The 17,234-nt window shown below is 47.8% G+C and overlaps 1 protein-coding gene across 2 annotated transcripts in view; it reads left to right on the forward strand.

Moving 5' to 3' along the window:
- The window catches only part of WSCD1 (WSC domain containing 1), a 49,093-nt gene extending 39,146 nt beyond the window's left edge, over positions 1 to 9,947 (forward strand). For both annotated transcript variants that reach the window (XM_045526003.1, XM_045526004.1), the window contains 2 exons: positions 6,794 to 6,994; positions 8,978 to 9,947. In XM_045526003.1, the coding sequence (XP_045381959.1) occupies positions 6,794 to 6,994; positions 8,978 to 9,330 (554 nt within the window). In that variant the 3' untranslated portion in view covers positions 9,331 to 9,947. The remainder of the gene's footprint in view (positions 1 to 6,793; positions 6,995 to 8,977) is intronic.
- The last annotated feature ends 7,287 nt before the right edge of the window (positions 9,948 to 17,234 follow it).

Consider the following 17,234-nt stretch of genomic DNA (forward strand, 5'->3'; position numbering starts at 1 on the left):
TATATATAATGATAAAGGGGTCAATTCAGAATTCATATATGCACCCAATACCAGAGTACCCAGATATATAAAGCAGATAGTGTTAGATCTAAAGGGAGAGATGAACACCAATATAATAATAGTTAAGAATGTCAGCACCCCACTCTCAGCATTGTACAGATCATTTAGAGAGAAAATCAACAAAGAAACATCAGATTAAACTGCACATTCTCCAGGATATGTGAGGCCACAAAACATGTCTCAACACATTTTTAAAAATCAAAATAATATCAAGTATCTTTTATGACCATAATGGAATTAAACTAGAAATCAATAACCAGAAACTCTTTGGAAACTGTACAAATACATCAAAATTAAATATCCAGGCAAGATGGCACACACCTATAGTCCCAACTATTTGGGAGACTCAGGTGGGAGAATTGAATCCAGGAGTTCAAATCCAGCCTGGGGAACATAGCGAAACCCTGTCTCTAAAAAAAAAAAATTTTTAAATGCCCAGTGGGTCAAGGAAGAAACTAGGAAAGAAATTTAAAATTTTTTTGAAACAAATGAAAATAGAAACACAACATACCGAAACCTATGGGATATAGTAAAAGAAGTACTAAGAGTGAGGTTTATAGCAATAAATGTCTACATCAAAAAAGTAGAAATATTTCAAATAAACAACCTAATTATGCACCTCAAGGAACTAGAAAAATGAGAATAAACCAACCCAAAATTAGTAGAAAGAAAGAAATGATAAACATCAGAGTAGAGATAAATGAAATAGACTACCAAAATTACAAAAGATCCATGAAAAAAAGTTGATTTTTTGAAAAGATAAACAAAATTGGCAAACCATTAGCTAGACTAAGAAAAAAAAAGATAAAAGACCCAAATAAAATAAGAAGTGAATAAGGAGACATTACAATTGATAACACAAAAATACCAAGGATCATTAGAGACTATTATGAACAGCTCTATATTAACAAATTGAAAAACCTAGAGGAAATAGATAAATTCTTGGACACATGCCTACCAAGATTGAACCAGAAAGAAATACAAAACTTGAACAGAAAGATAATGAGTAATGAGATTGAATCAGTAATAGAATGTCTCCCAACTAAGAAAAATCTCAGGACCAGACAGGTTCACTGCTGAATTCCACCAACTTTTAAAGAACTAACACTAGTTTTTTTCAAACTATTCCAAAAATTTGAAGGGGAGGAAATTCTTCCAAACTCATTTTACAAGGCCAGTATTATCCTGATATCAAAACCAAGGACAAAAAAAAAAAACCAAGGACACAATAAAAAAGAAAACTACAGGCCAATATCCCTGATGAACATTAATGCAAAAATCCTTAAAATACTAGCAAACCAAATCTAGCAGCAAAAAGATCATATACCACTATCAAGGGGAATTCATCCCAGGGATGCAAGGATGGCTCAACATATGCAAATCAATGTGATACACCACATCAACAGAATGAAAGACAAAAACCCATGTGGTCATCTCAATAGATGGAGAAAAAGCATTTGACAGAATTCAATATCCCTTCATTGCAAAAGCTCTCAACAAATTAGGTATAGAAGGATTATACCTCCACACAATGAAGGCCATATATGACAAACCCACAGCTAACATCATATTGAACAGGGAAAAGTTGAAAACTTTTCCTCTAAGAGTTGAAACAGGACAAGGATGCCCACTTTCACCACTTCTATTCAACCTAGTACTGGAAGTCCTAGCCAGAGCAGTTAGGCAAGAGAAGGATATAAAGAGCATTTAAATTGAAAAGGAGGAAATCAAATCGTTCCTGTTTGCAGATGGCATGATTTTTTTTTTTTTTTAGTTAGAGTCTTGCTCTGTTGCCCAGGCTAGAGTGCAGTGGCATCATCATAGCTCACTGCAACCTCAAACTCCTGGGCTTCAGAGATCCTCCTGCCTCAGCCTCCCAAGTAGCTGGGACTACAGGCGTGTGCCACCATGCCTGGCTAATTTTTCTGTTTTTTGTAAACATGGGGTCTCGCTCTTGCTCAGGCTGGTCTCAAACTCCTGACCTCAAGTGATCCTCCCACTTTGGCCTCCCAAAGTGCTAGGATTACAGGTGTGAGCCATCACACCCAGCCTGACATGATCTTATATATAGAAATACCTAACTACTTCACCCAGAAACTCTCAGAACTGATAAATGAACTTTGTCAGTAAAATTGCAATATACAAAAGCAACATAAAAAATCAGTAGTATTACTATACACCAATAGAGAACTAGCTGAAAAAGAAATCAAGAAAGCAATCCCATTTACAATAGCTATAAAACAAAAATACCTAGGAACAAATTTAACCAAGGAGGTGAAAAATCTCTACAAGGAAAATTATGAAATGCTGATGACAGAAATTGAAGAGGACACAAAAAAATGGGAAAACATCCCATATTTATGGATTGGAAGAATTAATATTGTGAAAATGACCATACTACCAAAAGAGATCTACAGATTCAATGCAATCCCTATAAAAATACCAATGACTTTCTTCACAGAAATAGAAAACAATGCCCAAATTTATGTGGAACCCCAAAACACACTGAATAGCTAAAGCAGTCGTGAGCAAAAAATAATAAATAAATAAACAAAGCTGGAGGCATCACACTACTTCAAAATATATTACAAAGCTTTAGCAACCAAAACAGTGTGATACTGGCATAAACACAGACACAGAGACCAATGGAACAGAATAGAGAACCTAGAAATAAATCCATGCGTTTATAGCCAACTTATTTTTGACCAAGGCATCAAGAACATACATTGGGGAAAGCACAGTCCCTTCAATAAATGATGCTGGGAAAACTGGACATCTGTATGCAGAAGAATGAAACTAGACCTCTATCTCTATTATATACAAAAAAAATTAATTCAAAATATATTAAAGACTTAAATGTAACACCAAAATCTGTGAAATTAGTACAAGAAAACATAAGAGAAATGCTTCAAGGTATTGGTCTGGGTAAAGATTTTTTTGGATAAGACCATAAAAGCACAGGCAACAAAAGCAAAAATAGATGAAGGAGATTATGTCAAACTAAAAAACTCCTGCACAGCAAAGGAAACAATCAACAGAGTGAAAAGACAGCCTGCAGAATGGGAGAGAATATTTTCAAGCTATTCATGTGCCAAGAGACTTATATCCAGAGTATAGAAGGAGCTCAACAGCAAGAAACAAATAGTCTGATTTTAAAATTGGCAAGCGATGTGAATAGACATTTCTCAGAAGACATCCAAAGGGCCAACAGGTATATGAAAAAATGCACATCGTCACTAATCATCAGGCAAATGCAAATCAAAATCACACTGAGACATCATCGCACCCTAGTTAGAATGGCTGTTATCAAAAAGACAAAAAATAAATGCTGGCAAGGATGTGGAGAAAAGGGAACTCTTCTCCACTGTTGGTGGGAATGTAAATTAGTAAAGCTGTTATGGAAAACAGTATGGAGATTCCTTAAAGAAAAATAGAAGTACCATATGATCCAACAATCCCACTCCTGGGTTTATATCCAAAGAAAAGGAAATTGATAGGTCAAAGAGGCGTCTGCATTCCTGTGCTTATTGCAGCACTATTCACAACAGTCAAGATACGGAATCAACCTAAGTGTCCGTCAACAGATGAATGGATGAAGAAAGTGTCACGTGTATACACAAAGGAATGCTATTCAGCCATTAAAAAAAAAAAAAAAAGAATTCCCATCATTCATGGAAACATGGATGAGCCTGGAGGATGTCATGTTAAGTGAAATAAACCAGGCACAAAAAGATAAATGCCACATGTTCTCACTCATGTCAAAGCTGAAAACGTTCATCTCCTAGAAGTTGGGAGTAGAATAGTGGTCAGTAGGGGCCGCGAAGGGTGGAGGGGTGGGGATAGGGAGAGGTTGGTTAACGGATACAAAATGACAGCTAGATAGGAGGAATAAGTTCTAGCATGTTCAGCACTGTAGGATAACTACAGTTTACAATAATTTATTGTATATTTTCAAATAGCCACAAGAGAGGATTTTGAATGTTTCCAACACAAAGAAATGATAAATGTTTGATGCAATGGATATGCTCATTACCCTGATTTGGTCATTACACATTGTATACATGCATCAAAGTATCACACTGTACCCTGTAGAAATGTACAGTTATTACATATCAACTAGAAATAATAATAAAACATATTTTTTAAGTTACAAAAAAAGAATCACTTGGAGGGCTTGTTAAAACATGGATTTCTGGCCCACACCCGCGACGAGTCTGATGCAGGTGATCCGAGGTGGGGCCTGGGAACTTTCATTTCTAACAAGTCCCCAGGTACTGCTGATGCAGGCAGCCCTGGAACCTCACTTTGAGGGGAACTTTGTAAGGTAGTTCCTGCTCTGAATTCAAAGGGAAACACTAGCAGTTTGAAATTCCCCTCTATAAACATTTCTTGAATTTTCCTTAATGTTTAAAACTCTCAGTAAGGCATCAATCTGCTCATTCCTTTTTTTTTTTTTTTTTTTTTTTTGAGGCAAGCAAAGCATAGTTGATCAGAATGCAATTTTTGAAAAATAGGTCCAAAAATCTTCAAGAGTTTTATGATTTCTAATCTTTTCCTTGTAAAAATAAGAGGCGTCATTATGCCAAGCAAATTAATTAAAGGGCTCAAGTCTGTATGCTGTTAAAGAATGAAGCACTTCAGACAAGTCCAATGACATCTAAATTTGGCAAAATTTATTTCTCCGTTGTCAAGTGTTATAACATTTTCTCTGGATTTCTAACCAGAGTTTGGTTTGGGAAAAGATGATGCTATGAGTAACATCCTAGAGAAACAGAAATTTCCTGGGCTTGGCAGTGCAGTGAGTCTTGGACTCACTCACAACAATCTTGGTCTGGTTGGGAAGAGCCAAGGTTGTGCGTATATATACACGCCAGCCCTGTCGTCTTCGGAAGCCTTGAGTGTTATGGACACCTTCAGATGAGGGAGGAATTGGCCAGATAAGCATGTGATCCTGCCCACCTGGCCTAGCCCCTGGGAATTGCCCACTGTGCCCAGGCAGCAGTTACCCACCTTGTTCGTCTAGACAGCCTTTACCTTATTCAAGCAGCTGGCTCATTGGTCTACATGTGGCTCAGTGGCCCGATGATTGAATAGCCAGCCACAAAGGCTGGGATGACACTACCTTGAACATGCCTTAGATGCATCTTTGAACCTTATGGGACTGCTAAACATAGCCACTGGCTTCAGAGCACGGATGAGGTGATGACACACGTACACGCAGAACTCACAAGGCATGTCCAGCACCGAAATGCCAACCCCATTGTGGTAGGTGAGTGTGGCCTGAGCTGCAACACAGAGTAGCTGTTGTTGGAATAGCTGAGGCAGCATGAAAGGCACCCGGGTCTCAAGGTTGTTAAAAATCAGATCTTGCATTTATTCAATCCACGGTTCGACTCTTCCTTTCACGGCAATTCTTAGCCATTTGACAGAGTGAATCAAAGCAAGGGTTTTCGGTGTTTGGCCCATGGCCAAGATGAATTTGAAGCTTGTTGAGTTTCAAAGCGTAAACCCAGACTTACAGATTCAAAAGAGACTTGCATGTTCCAGGTATTGGAGAACCTTTCACTGCTCACCATAGATACAAATGCTTTCCAGCCCACCATGAAGAGGGGCAGGTGGTAGGACTCATTTTGTTTCCAAGAGCCCATGAGCGTGTATGGAGTGTGTTCCAGAGCTGGGTGGCATGGCTACGTTGGGGTGTGGCCGGCAGACTAAATTCAGAGACATCTTTCCAGGAGGTCCTCTGTGACATCCGGCTGTTCGGTACCCCCTGCTCTTCATTGCCATAAGCTCCTATGCTGTGCACTTGGGCTACTTCCCCTACTAGAATAGAAGTTTAAAGACAGGGTCTGAGTCTTATCCCTTTAACCCCAACATCAAGTGCACACAGTGAGCTCACAGTAGCCTCTGTTTATAAATGTGTGGCTCTGGATGGAGGGGTGGTCTGTCCTCAGCCAGTAGTCATTCAGTCCCCAGTGCTGTACCAAGGGGCCAAGGAAAGGGACAGGCCCTGGGGAGGCTAGGCAATGCGAGCAAGTCTCCATTTATAAAAACGGGGGTCCTGAGTTCTTCAAGGCTGGGCTCAAACGCCATGGTTGAGACGTTTACCAGAGCTACTCTGGGGTCATCCAAGGTGAAGGACGTGCATATATGCAAGGCTGGGCCTCTGTTGTATGACCGTGGCATAAGGTCAGAGGGTGGGGCTACACCTCCTTACAGCCATTGAGCCTGTTGGTGGAGAACCTGCCCCCACTGCGGGGAGTGGAGTGGAAGCTGGGGACCTCACAGGGACACACAAAGCCATGTGCAGAGAGCCCTGTTGCTGTTTCCATGGTGCTGTGTGATCTTGGGCAAGTCACACACTCACTCTGAGCCTCAGTCTCTTCATCTGGCTATGCTTGAGGCTGTGGTTAAATCACAGGGTTATTTGTGACGCTCGAGTAAAATATCTCCGTGAAAATGCCAAAAATATATGTCTGCATCTCCACACATAAAGAGGACATGCTCGGGCCCTCCCCGGGGGCTGCTCTGAGATGCCTCCTGCTCTCACTTTCCCTTGGACAGGGGTCCCTCCTGTGGCAGCCACTCCTATCGCCACCCGTAGGTCCTCCCGGTGCCCTCTGCCGTGTCACCCCTGATACCAGCACAGGTTAGCGTTCAGACCTGTCTGCTGCTGTAGGAGGGGCCCCACGGACACCTTCCTGCACAGGGGCCCTCTCATTTCTTCCCGCAGGGTTCAAGGGTGAGAAGGACCACTGGCGGAGCCGGCGCACCATCTGCGTGAAAACCCACGAGAGCGGTAGGAGGGAGATCGAGATGTTCGACTCGGCCATCCTGCTGATCCGGAACCCGTACAGGTCCCTGGTAGCTGAATTCAACAGGAAATGTGCTGGGCACCTGGGCTATGCCGCTGACCGCAACTGGAAGAGCAAAGGTAAACAGGGCTGGGCAGGGGGTGCTTGTCCATACAGGCAGGATGCCCGCTGGGATGCAGGATTAGTATGCACACACAGGTAGCCACTCAAACCCATCTTCGCGGGGACCTGCTGCTGCCATGCCTGGGCTTGAGCTCACCTCCTCCCCGTCTCCTCCACACCTGCTCAGGTCCATGCATCATGGGGTACGTAGATACCAGCTCGATTGCCAGGAACCTCTTCTGCCCCCATGAGTGGGATAACAGGATGGTCTACACCCCGTTTCTATCCCTGCTCATACCCAGGAGCTCACACGGAGCAGAGGGAAGAGCACTGGTTTGGGATGTGTGTGGACCTGGTTTGCATGCTCCTCTGTCCCCAGAACCAGGGTCCTCCTTTATCAAATGACACGGTAGCCTGCATGTCATGGGGCTTTCAAGGAGCAGTGGGATGACATGTGTGCCCCGCCTGGGGTCAGAACTCAGCGTGTCAGTTCCCTCCTAAGCTGCCTCTCGCTGGCTCCTCACACTCTCCCGTAGGGGAATCACATGAGCCCAGAGAACGCAGCTGCAGCACTGTCCAGGTGGCCTAGGTGACGGGTGACAGAACTGGGACCCAAACCCAATGTCTCAGTCAGCTGTGGCTGCCTCAGCAAAACACCAGCCTGGCGGCTTACGCAGCAGACATTTATTTCTCACAGTTCTGGGGCTGGAAGTCCAAGATCGAAGCGCCGGCTGGTCTGGTTTCCCGTGAGGGCCCTCGTCTTGGCTTACGGACAGCCGCCTTCTCGCTGTGTCCCCACGTGATGTGGAAAGCTCTGGTGTTTCTTCTGGCGAGGGCCCCACCCTCCTGACCTCATCTAACTCTAATTTCCTCCCAAAGGCCCCGTCTCAAATGCCGTCATATTGAGGGCAGGGCTTCAACATAGGAATTTTGCGGGAATACAACATTCAGTCCATAGCACCCGAATTTTCTGATTCGGGGTCAGATTGGCTTGTTCCCCAGCGCAGTTTTACTCATGGAGTCAGTCCACCGACCCACACGTACTGAAGTCCTACTGTGTGCCAGGTGCAGAGCAAGGCACCAGGGGCCCAGGCTACCGGGGTCGGGTTCTCTGCCCTGGAGGCACATGCAGTCTGGCCTCTGGGCGATGGATAATAGGGACGCGGGTCTGGGTGGTGAGTGACGTGAAATTAAGTCACCCAGAAGTAAAGCTGTGACCCGGCAGGTGCTGGTGAGAGGAGACGCTGAGGGCCTCCTGGCCAGGCCTGTGCTTCCGTCTGCCCTGGATCCACAGAGGCCGATGGGTGGCCTCACCGGCGTCCGGTACTTCCCTTCCCCTGTCACCTTCCTCCCAGACCAGCCCCCTCCCAAGTCAGGCAGGCTGAGCCCCGAGCCCTCCTCTGCCTCTTCTAAGCTGTCTGCCCCCCAGAGACTCAGTTTTCTCATCTTAAAAACAAGGACAGTCCCTGTCTCGCAGGACCATTGTGAAGATGAGAGAAAGCAGCCCCTTTGCCTGGTATTTGAGGTATATTAATAGCCCAACTATGGAAACTATTTTTGTAGGGATGATTTCTGACCTATGTACCCCCACCCCCCTCCAAAAAAAATAATTTCCTAATTTTCTGGAAAAGAAATCTCGTGGAGTAGATCACCTGCAAAAGTCTGAGCCGCCCCTGTCTGTGGCATCATCGTGTGTCCTGCTGTGTGGCAGTTTCACGGGTCTGAACAGTCAAACTCACAGGGCACCGTAAGCACCCAGCAAGCACCACGTTGACTTAGCTTTATAGGACCCCCGGGCCAGGCAATGGAGCCCCCACGGCGCCTTCGTCTCCCCAGGAGGCCCAGCAGCCCACAGCACACACGCTGCACGGTCACCAAAAAGGTCTTCGGCCGGGGGTGGGGACTCCAGGCAGGTTGGCCCCGGGCGGTGGGGTGTCCCTGTCCTGAGCAGGCTGACGGGACCACCCCCTGACCCTGCGTCCCTTCTCTCCCCGCCCCAGAGTGGCCGGACTTCGTCAACAGCTACTCCTCGTGGTGGTCCTCGCACGTGCTGGACTGGCTCAAGTACGGGAAGCGGCTGCTGGTGGTGCACTACGAGGAGCTGCGGCGCAGCCTGGTGCCCACGCTGCGCCAGATGGTGGCCTTCCTCAACGTGTCCGTGAGCGAGGAGCGGCTGCTCTGCGTGGAGAACAACAAGGAGGGCAGCTTCCGGCGGCGCGGCCGGCGCCCCCACGACCCCGAGCCCTTCACGCCAGAGATGAAGGACTTGATCAATGGCTACATCCGGACGGTGGACAAGGCCCTGCGCGACCACAACTGGACCGGGCTGCCCCGGGAGTACGTGCCCAGATGATAGGCCCCGCCCCTCGCCGCCCACCGCTGCTGAGAGGCACAGAGTCACCGCAGGGCTGCGCACCCACGCCGATGCCCAGGCCTGTGGCCTCGCTGGGATGCACAGTCGGCGGGAAAGCCGCTGGGGCGCTGGGCACAGACAGACGCACATCACGGGACAGACACAATGGACACGCATTCCTAGCCAGACACCCACACCTTCTCAGACACACCTAGACCCCACTCCACGCTCACCGCGCCTGTATCCACGCAGCTACGCCACCGCGCAGGGCCTGCCAGGCGCTCCCAGATGCAGAGGCAGCCACGCACTGACGCCCACACTCAGATGCCAGGTTGTGCGCTGCCGGAGGCTGGCTGTCTCTCGCACACAGACACGCATGCACCCCAGGCTCTCAGAGACCCTGGGGTTCCTGTGTCCAGCCCTGGCATAGGCTTGTTCATCGGGGTCCTAGACTGTGGGGTGCGGGGCTGGGTGGGTGTTCCTGCTCTGAGCAGGAAGGACCATCGGGGTAGAGGTGCGCAGAGACCGCTGCTGCTGCCGGGCTGTGTGGCTCTGGCCACATGTCTGACATCCCATAAATGTGTGTGGTGTGGCTTCCAGGCACCCCAAACTCGCCAGCCCTGCCTCTCTCTTCTCTGTGGGTGGGCTGGCAGCACGATGGGCAGAGTGGAGCCCCCACCCCAATTCACGCACCGACCTCAAGACCAGCCATGTCAAGTCTGTGCACTGTCTGCCTCCCCTCTGACTCATCCTACATCAGAGCTCCTCAGCATGGGGCCTCCTTGCCTGGCTTCTCCCTTCCGAAGCTGGGGATTCATCCCATGCCCCAGAAGCAGGGTGTGAGGATGGTCGGGGGGGTTTCCAGGGGAACCCAGGACCCCAAGGGGTCCATATGCCAGCAGGAGGAGGGTTGGGGGCTGGCGTGGAGGACCCTGAGGGGTGTGTCTTGGGGATCACTGGGACTGGTACCCCCCAGTATTGACAGGCCCCTGTTGTCTGTGAATCCCATGCTGGGGTCATGAGACCTACGGGGTGCTCAGCCGGGGATGGAGAGAGGTGCTGATGCTACTGACCTTCTTGGGTCCCCTCTGCTACATATCATGGGCTCAGAAATGAGTCTGTGGAGACTGAGAGGCTCAGGTGTGGAGGGTGGGGGTGCAACCCGGGAGCGAGGCTCAGGGTGGCCAGGACACCGGGAGGACTGGGAGGATGATCAGGCGCACACTGACCCCTGCTGGGGCGAAGGTGGGTGGGCCTGAACTCAGGTAGCATTTCTGTGGCTTCTCCAGGCCTGGGGTAACTCTGGCTGGACCCCTTGTTCCCACTCTGGGGTGGCCATCTGGGAGACCCCCCAAGCTGCATCAAGAGGAGAAAACAGGACAAGAGGTCAGGGAGAGCTGGGCGCCGAAATGCTCTGAACCTCTGCCCTCTGGCCAGGCAATGGGGAGCTGAGAGGCACCCGTGAGCACATGCACGTGGAGGGCCCCAGGGAGCTGCCCTTCCTCAGAGTGGCAGTCTGGCCGCTGGGTGGGTTTGGGCAGCTGGGCTCCGGGTGGCTTCCAGGTCCTTCCTGGGAGTCCCCCAAACCCACAGTGAGGCGAGGCTACTCTCAACCTGCCCACAGCATCACTCATTTCACCTCAAAGCAGAAACACCAAGGTCCTTGTGAACATTCATTGGCTCAGGATGGCTGCAGGGTCCCATGTGTGAAGGCCCCTGGTGAGACTTTCTCCCAAGTTGTGGGAGCAGTTGAGAGCCACCGGGAGTTTCCACACTGCCATGGAAGGGGGGCCAGGGCAGACCTGCATCCCAGAGCAAAACCAGAGTCCCAAAAGAGACAGCAGGCACCAGACTGAAGGAGAATGGGGAAGCCAGCCTCATCCGCGATTGGCTCCCCAGCTCTGGCCCTTGCTCTGCTGGGGCCATCCAGACGGGCCTCAGGGGAGAAAGACCCAGAAACTATGGAGGTCGGGAAGGGCAAAACCACGGAGAGAGGACTGACTTGCACTGGAGCCAGAGCATGACCCTGCGCTTCCCTTACCACTCCCCAGGGGTCTGGGAGAGCACAGCACCAGACTGTGCCTCCTGGTAGCTGGTTTGGGACATTCACTGCCACGGCGGTCCCCTGAGCCCTCATCTCCTTGCAGGTGGAGTGCTGCCTGCTTACTTGGCCTTGTAGATTACTGTGTACCTTAGCTAGGAGCGCAGGCAGGTAGAGTGATGGAATCAGAGTCCGTCTGGTTCACAGCGAGTCACTCCACATGGCGAGGCACCTGGCCCTGGGCGGGTGATCCCGGATAGGCAAGGAGGTGAAAGGCCTGGCTGCTGGTCCCCAGTGGCTCTCATCCCAGGTCTGCCTACGCAGGAGACCTCATCAGAAACAGGAAGGGGGGGGGCTGTCTGTCCTTTGGGGAAAGTCTATTTGTCCCTCTCCAAGTTAGGTCTCCTCCCGCAGCTTGCAGTGTCTCAGTAAAGAAGACCCCGTCCCACCAGCCATGCAGAACGCAGATGGGCATGTAGGGCAGAAGTGTGGCAGATGCATCAGGAACCAGTCAGAACAGAACAGCAGAACTCTGGCTGTCTACAGACCCCAACTTCAATACCAAGACTATGGAGCTACACAAACCTGTGTTAAAACATGTAATTTCCATGGATTTCATCTCCCGTTGTGGATCAATTTGGCAAAACCAAAATATATAATTTTAAAACACTAAAACACATTCTGATAATCCCAGTGATGTGTAAATGAGAGAAGAATAGACAGGCTTCCAAACCCTGGGAAGAAAGCTGCTTAATTATGTGAACATTTTATAATGAAGCCTCTTGCAGCTAAAATTAGATTTTGACTGCATGAATATGCGATAATGTTTGCACATCAGAATGCATTTTTCCCCTTAAAAGTAGCAAGAGCTACTTGGTTCTTAGGGGGGCCCAAGAAGGGAGGAAGAAGGCCTGACATTGATCTTGTGGCTGCAAGAATTCTTGGGGCACAGGTTTGTTTTCTTTGGACTCACTTGGAAACTCGTTGGAGGTGTTTGAAATTTGATGACTCCAAAGGGGGTTAATTAGGTTTAGGGAGAAATTGATTGGTCTGACCTCACATCGATCACCACTCAATATTGGGTGCGTTGGCCTGAAAGAGGTAGGACTAATGTGAAGTGGGGATGATATGGAGTCCCCAGAGGACAGCCAGCTGTGGCCCTAACTCTGCTGTCAACTTGGGCAAGGCCTTTCCCATCTCTGGTTTTGGTCTCCCATCCATAATAACATCAGGGGTGTGGTGGATGTATTTTGTTGTATCCCCAACATCCACTCCCGGATTTCTTTTCCCAGTAGCCCCTCATTTCTGTTCAGAGATTTATGATCTGCCAGGGCTGCCTCCGTCCTCACTCCCAGGGGTGGAACACATGTCCTGGGCTACGCCAACCACATATTCCATCTCTCTGGCTACAAGTGATCTCGGTTCAGGTGTGATCATGATTGACAAGGCAATGTAGCATGAGGGAATTTCAAGACTTTCTGGGAATGTTGGGTAGAAACTCTTTTAACTCCCCTACTGAATGGATGTAGAGGAGAAAGGAGGTAACCCTGGGGCTTGATGGCAGCCACCCTGGGATCACGACCCAGCTCACTCAGTGTGAATCCAGCACCACTGAGGGGAGAGTCAAGAAGCAGGAAGCCATCAGGTTCTTGGTGACACTGTTCAAGTACAAGGTCAAGCTTTGCCTGAGATTGGCCCTACCTCTGGACTTCTTTGTTACATGAGCGAATAAATTCTCTTGATTGTTTAAGTTGGGTTAAGTTGGGTTTCTTCTACTTACAACTCAGAGCATGGTGCAAAGGGCTTGGATTGAAAGGCCCTGGGGCTCTGACATTCTCTGTCTCTGTGGCTGATGTAGATAAAACCTGAAAGTCAGACCAGCATGAGCTGGTAGCACTGGGAGGTGACTTTTCACAGGAATCAGGAATCAAGCTGGGTGTGAAATGCTCAGTAGGAAGCTGTGCTCAGTCAGCCAAGAGGCGTTGCATTTTACTGACTTACAGTACTTGGTGAGATCACCCACATATCCTTAGAAAATAATTACTTTTGGGTGCCCAACCCAATCCATAAGTTGTCTGGTTTAATCCTTAGTCAACCGTTTGGTGTGGTTATTATTTGATTACTATCTCTGCTTGGCAAGTGAGAGGATTGAGATTCCAATCTGTAATGGTGGTAAAAGTATGACCCTTTTGTGATAACCATAACTCCTTTCGTGGAGTATACGATGTGGTGTTGGAGGCAATTCTTTGATAAGCTACTTGGATTGGGGCTGAGACCCCCTCCAAGAAACATGTTTGAGTAACGGCAGGTAGACAGTAAACTCCTTTCTAAGGAGGGTAAGTACGGTTAACCCTTGTGCTAAGTGGAACATGCAAGCTTGAGGCAGAGCGGAATTGCTGCTGTTGGAGGATAGGTGGGTGATGCCACAGAGAATTCCTCCCTCTGTCCTCCTCTCTTTAACCCTACTGTGTGCCAGAAATTGGAGGGACAAAGGGAGTTATCTGTGACATCTATCTTCAGACTCCCCTTGGAATGTCTGACTGTTATACAGTATTTCACAATGGAGGTCTGTGCAAAACATAGAAAAAGGCCAGGATCCCAGGAAATCAATGTGCATATATTTCTCCACAGTGCTCCCTTTGCAACTGAAGATAGATTTGGGGCCCTTCCTGGGAAACATTGCAGAAATTCAGGTCCCTGCCATGGGAAATATGAGCAGATCCAGCCTAAATTATAAGCATAATTGCTTAAAAATCAAAGGAGGAATCTTGATGTCAAGCACAAATAAAAAGAATTTCAGTTGATGTTGTAAGTGTAAGCTTGAGCTGAATTCATTAACTTTCCAAGGTGTCTTCAGTACGTAAGACATTTTTTTTCAGGTTCGGACATCAGCAGTGACAGATCCATGGCTTGAAGCTGTGGCCAATGGTGATCAATAATAGTAAACAGTGTTCTTAGGGTCACAGAGGCCCTCAGGCATCATCCCTCATGTGCCTCTGTGATGTGGACAATATGATTCAGGGGTTGGGGGAGAGAAAATTTAGTTTCTGAGTTTGAGTTGGCCAAAGTCTAACCCCTGTCTTTACAGAAGAGAAAAATGAGACTGGGACTGGGGCAGGGTCTTGTACAAGGTTATGCTGTGACAATGAGTGGTGTCACTGGATCAGGAATGCAGGCTCTTTCCACTAAACCACTGGATTGGCCCCCACGCTACATCCCTCGTGTTTTTCAAGAAGTTGCCGGAAATGAGATAAGTGTGCATATACAGCTCATGTGGAAGTGAGTTCATTAATTTCACTGCTAATTCTCTGACAAAATACTGTCTGGTGGACACCTGAGTTCGCTTTCAAGGGCCATTTATCAAGCAACCCTAGTACTTGAAAAGCCACACAAAGGAAGCATCCCTTTCTGAAGAAGGGAGGTCAGAGAGTTGGACCATAACTTGCCATGACATAGGAGCCCAAAGTGCTCATCCTAAGTCACAAACACCCCATGCAGCAGAAAATCCCTGTTACTGCAAGATATTAATAAGAAATCAGCTTTGGTGGGCTTGAACCCAGCAGTGTGTGTGCGTGTGTGTATGTGTGTGTGCAGGCAGGTGTGAGCTCCACTTGCTGACAGACAACTTCCCCTTTGTACCACATGAACATTGCAAGTGGCAAGAGCCTGGTCATCTGGGCTTTGGCATCAACTCCCTTGGATAACTCTGCCTCCCACCGTCAGAGCTACCGTATCCAGATGACAGAATGATCTACCCCACTCTGGAAGGCAAGGCACACCTTTAGTATGTCATGTGTCTGGGGGGAAGCCCGGGAGAGCAGGGGAGTGGTGCTAATACAGATACTTACAGCCTCAGCCATGCAGCGGTGCCATGGGACCTTGCCAAAGGTTGAAATCATACCTCACCAGGATCACCTGTATTAGTTTTCTATTGCTGTGAAACAAATGATCACAAATGGAACAGCTTAAAACAACACACATTCATCATCCCGCAGCTTCTGTGGGTTAGGAGTCTGGGCACGGCTCAGCTGAGTTCTCTGCTTCGGGATCTCACTAGGCTGCAATCATCTGGAGATGACCGGGGAACAGTCCGCTTCCACACTGGCTCAGACTGTTGGCAGAACTGAGCTGCACGTGGTTGTAGGGCTGAGGCCCTCAGCTCCTACAGGCTGCCCGCTGCTCCCCAACATGCAGGCGCCTCCATAGGGCAGTTCAAGATGTGGCTGTTGTTCCTTCAAGACCAATCAGAGGGTGAGACAGAGTCTTACGTTCACAACATAATCACAGGAATGACATCCCTTCGCCTTGGCCACATCCACTAGTTAGGAGCAAGTCACAAGACTTGGCTGCACCCAAGGGGAGGGGATTACACAGAGGGAGGAGCACCAGGAGGTAGGGATCATTGGGGTTCACCCTTGGGTCTGCCCACCAACACCAGTAAATAATCGGAGCGTTCCTCATGGTCGACAGCGCACCACTGACCTTTGGATTGTATTGAACATTGGTGGAGATTTTGAAGCACCATCATTCCAGAGCATCAGATGGATACAGGTCATAAAACTGAGTTCAGCTAATGTCCCCAGTCTGCCGCATTGGCATTAACAGAATCATCTATTTGTGAAGCTAAAGGAACATCTCCAATTCATACTGGCCAGATCTATATTAGGTTGTTGACATTTATTCTGCTCAGCACATAGTGTACCTTTCAATGTCTGGATTTCTTTCTTTAATTTTAGGACATTATTAACTACTCTTTCTTTGAATATTGCCATCTGTTTCCCCCTTTAATCTCTCATTCTGGCACTGATGTCAGAACTCCAAGAATCCAGTTTCCACACTCAGCTCTTTTTTTCATACTTTCCATCTCTCAATCCCATTGTGCTAGGTTCTGGGAGAATTCTTCGCTTTGATAGACAAAAATTATAATTTGCTCTTCACTGTGTCTAGTCTGCTCTTCAGCCCACTTGTTGATTTCTAAAGGTATGTTGTTTTTTATTCCTGAGACCTCTAGTTGATTTTTCATAACAACCTGAACCTTTTTCACGGACATGATACCCTTCCATCTCCCTCTGAGCTCATTAAATATACTCGTATAAATGCTCTGTACTTGCTCTATGAACTCTGTTTTCTTGGAAGTAATTTTTTTTTTATTTGTTGATTTTGCTGTCTCTTTCATGGTTGGGTTTTTACCAAAATTTGATGATTGTGTGTTCATGAACTGAGAGGAGAACTGTGCAGGTGTCAACCATCCTGGCTGTCGTAGGTTTGGTGCCTTAACTAATGACCCTGTTAATTACCCCAAGGCCTCCTCCTGCTCCCGAATTCCACCAGCTCTCCTTGGAAGCACCAGTATTTCTGAGGCAGAATGCCCAGCTGTGTCTTGGGCTCTGACTTCCTTCTAAGCTTCCCTATCTACTTTCCGTCTTTTAGAGTTTGCTCCGTTCTTGGTCCACTCTGGTACCCTCCCATTTTTAAGCATGGCTATGTCATTGTGTAGTTTGGTTCAGGGAACAAAGCAAGTGCTTTCTAAACCTACCATCATGAAAACCAGATCCCTGATGCTTAATCCAGGTCCTTGATGCTCACGGTCTCTCAGGTGACCTGAAAGCATCATAAAAAAGTGCTGACTTTGAGTGCAAAGACCTGTGCTCTAATCTAGAAGTAAAATATACTCAACATGTGATCTTGGGCAAGCATCTTCCCCTCTCTGAATCTCAGTTTCTTCACTGAAAAAATTAGAAGTTTGAAATAAGAATTGTCTACATCCTCATCCAACTTGGGCGTTCTGAAATTCCGTCTACCTCACCCACATCGTCTCATGAAAAGGCAGGATTTTCGTACCTGCTGCAAACACCGAACCTCA

The sequence above is a fragment of the Lemur catta genome, chromosome 15 (genome assembly GCF_020740605.2).
Source record: "Lemur catta isolate mLemCat1 chromosome 15, mLemCat1.pri, whole genome shotgun sequence".
NCBI lineage: Eukaryota > Metazoa > Chordata > Mammalia > Primates > Lemuridae > Lemur > Lemur catta.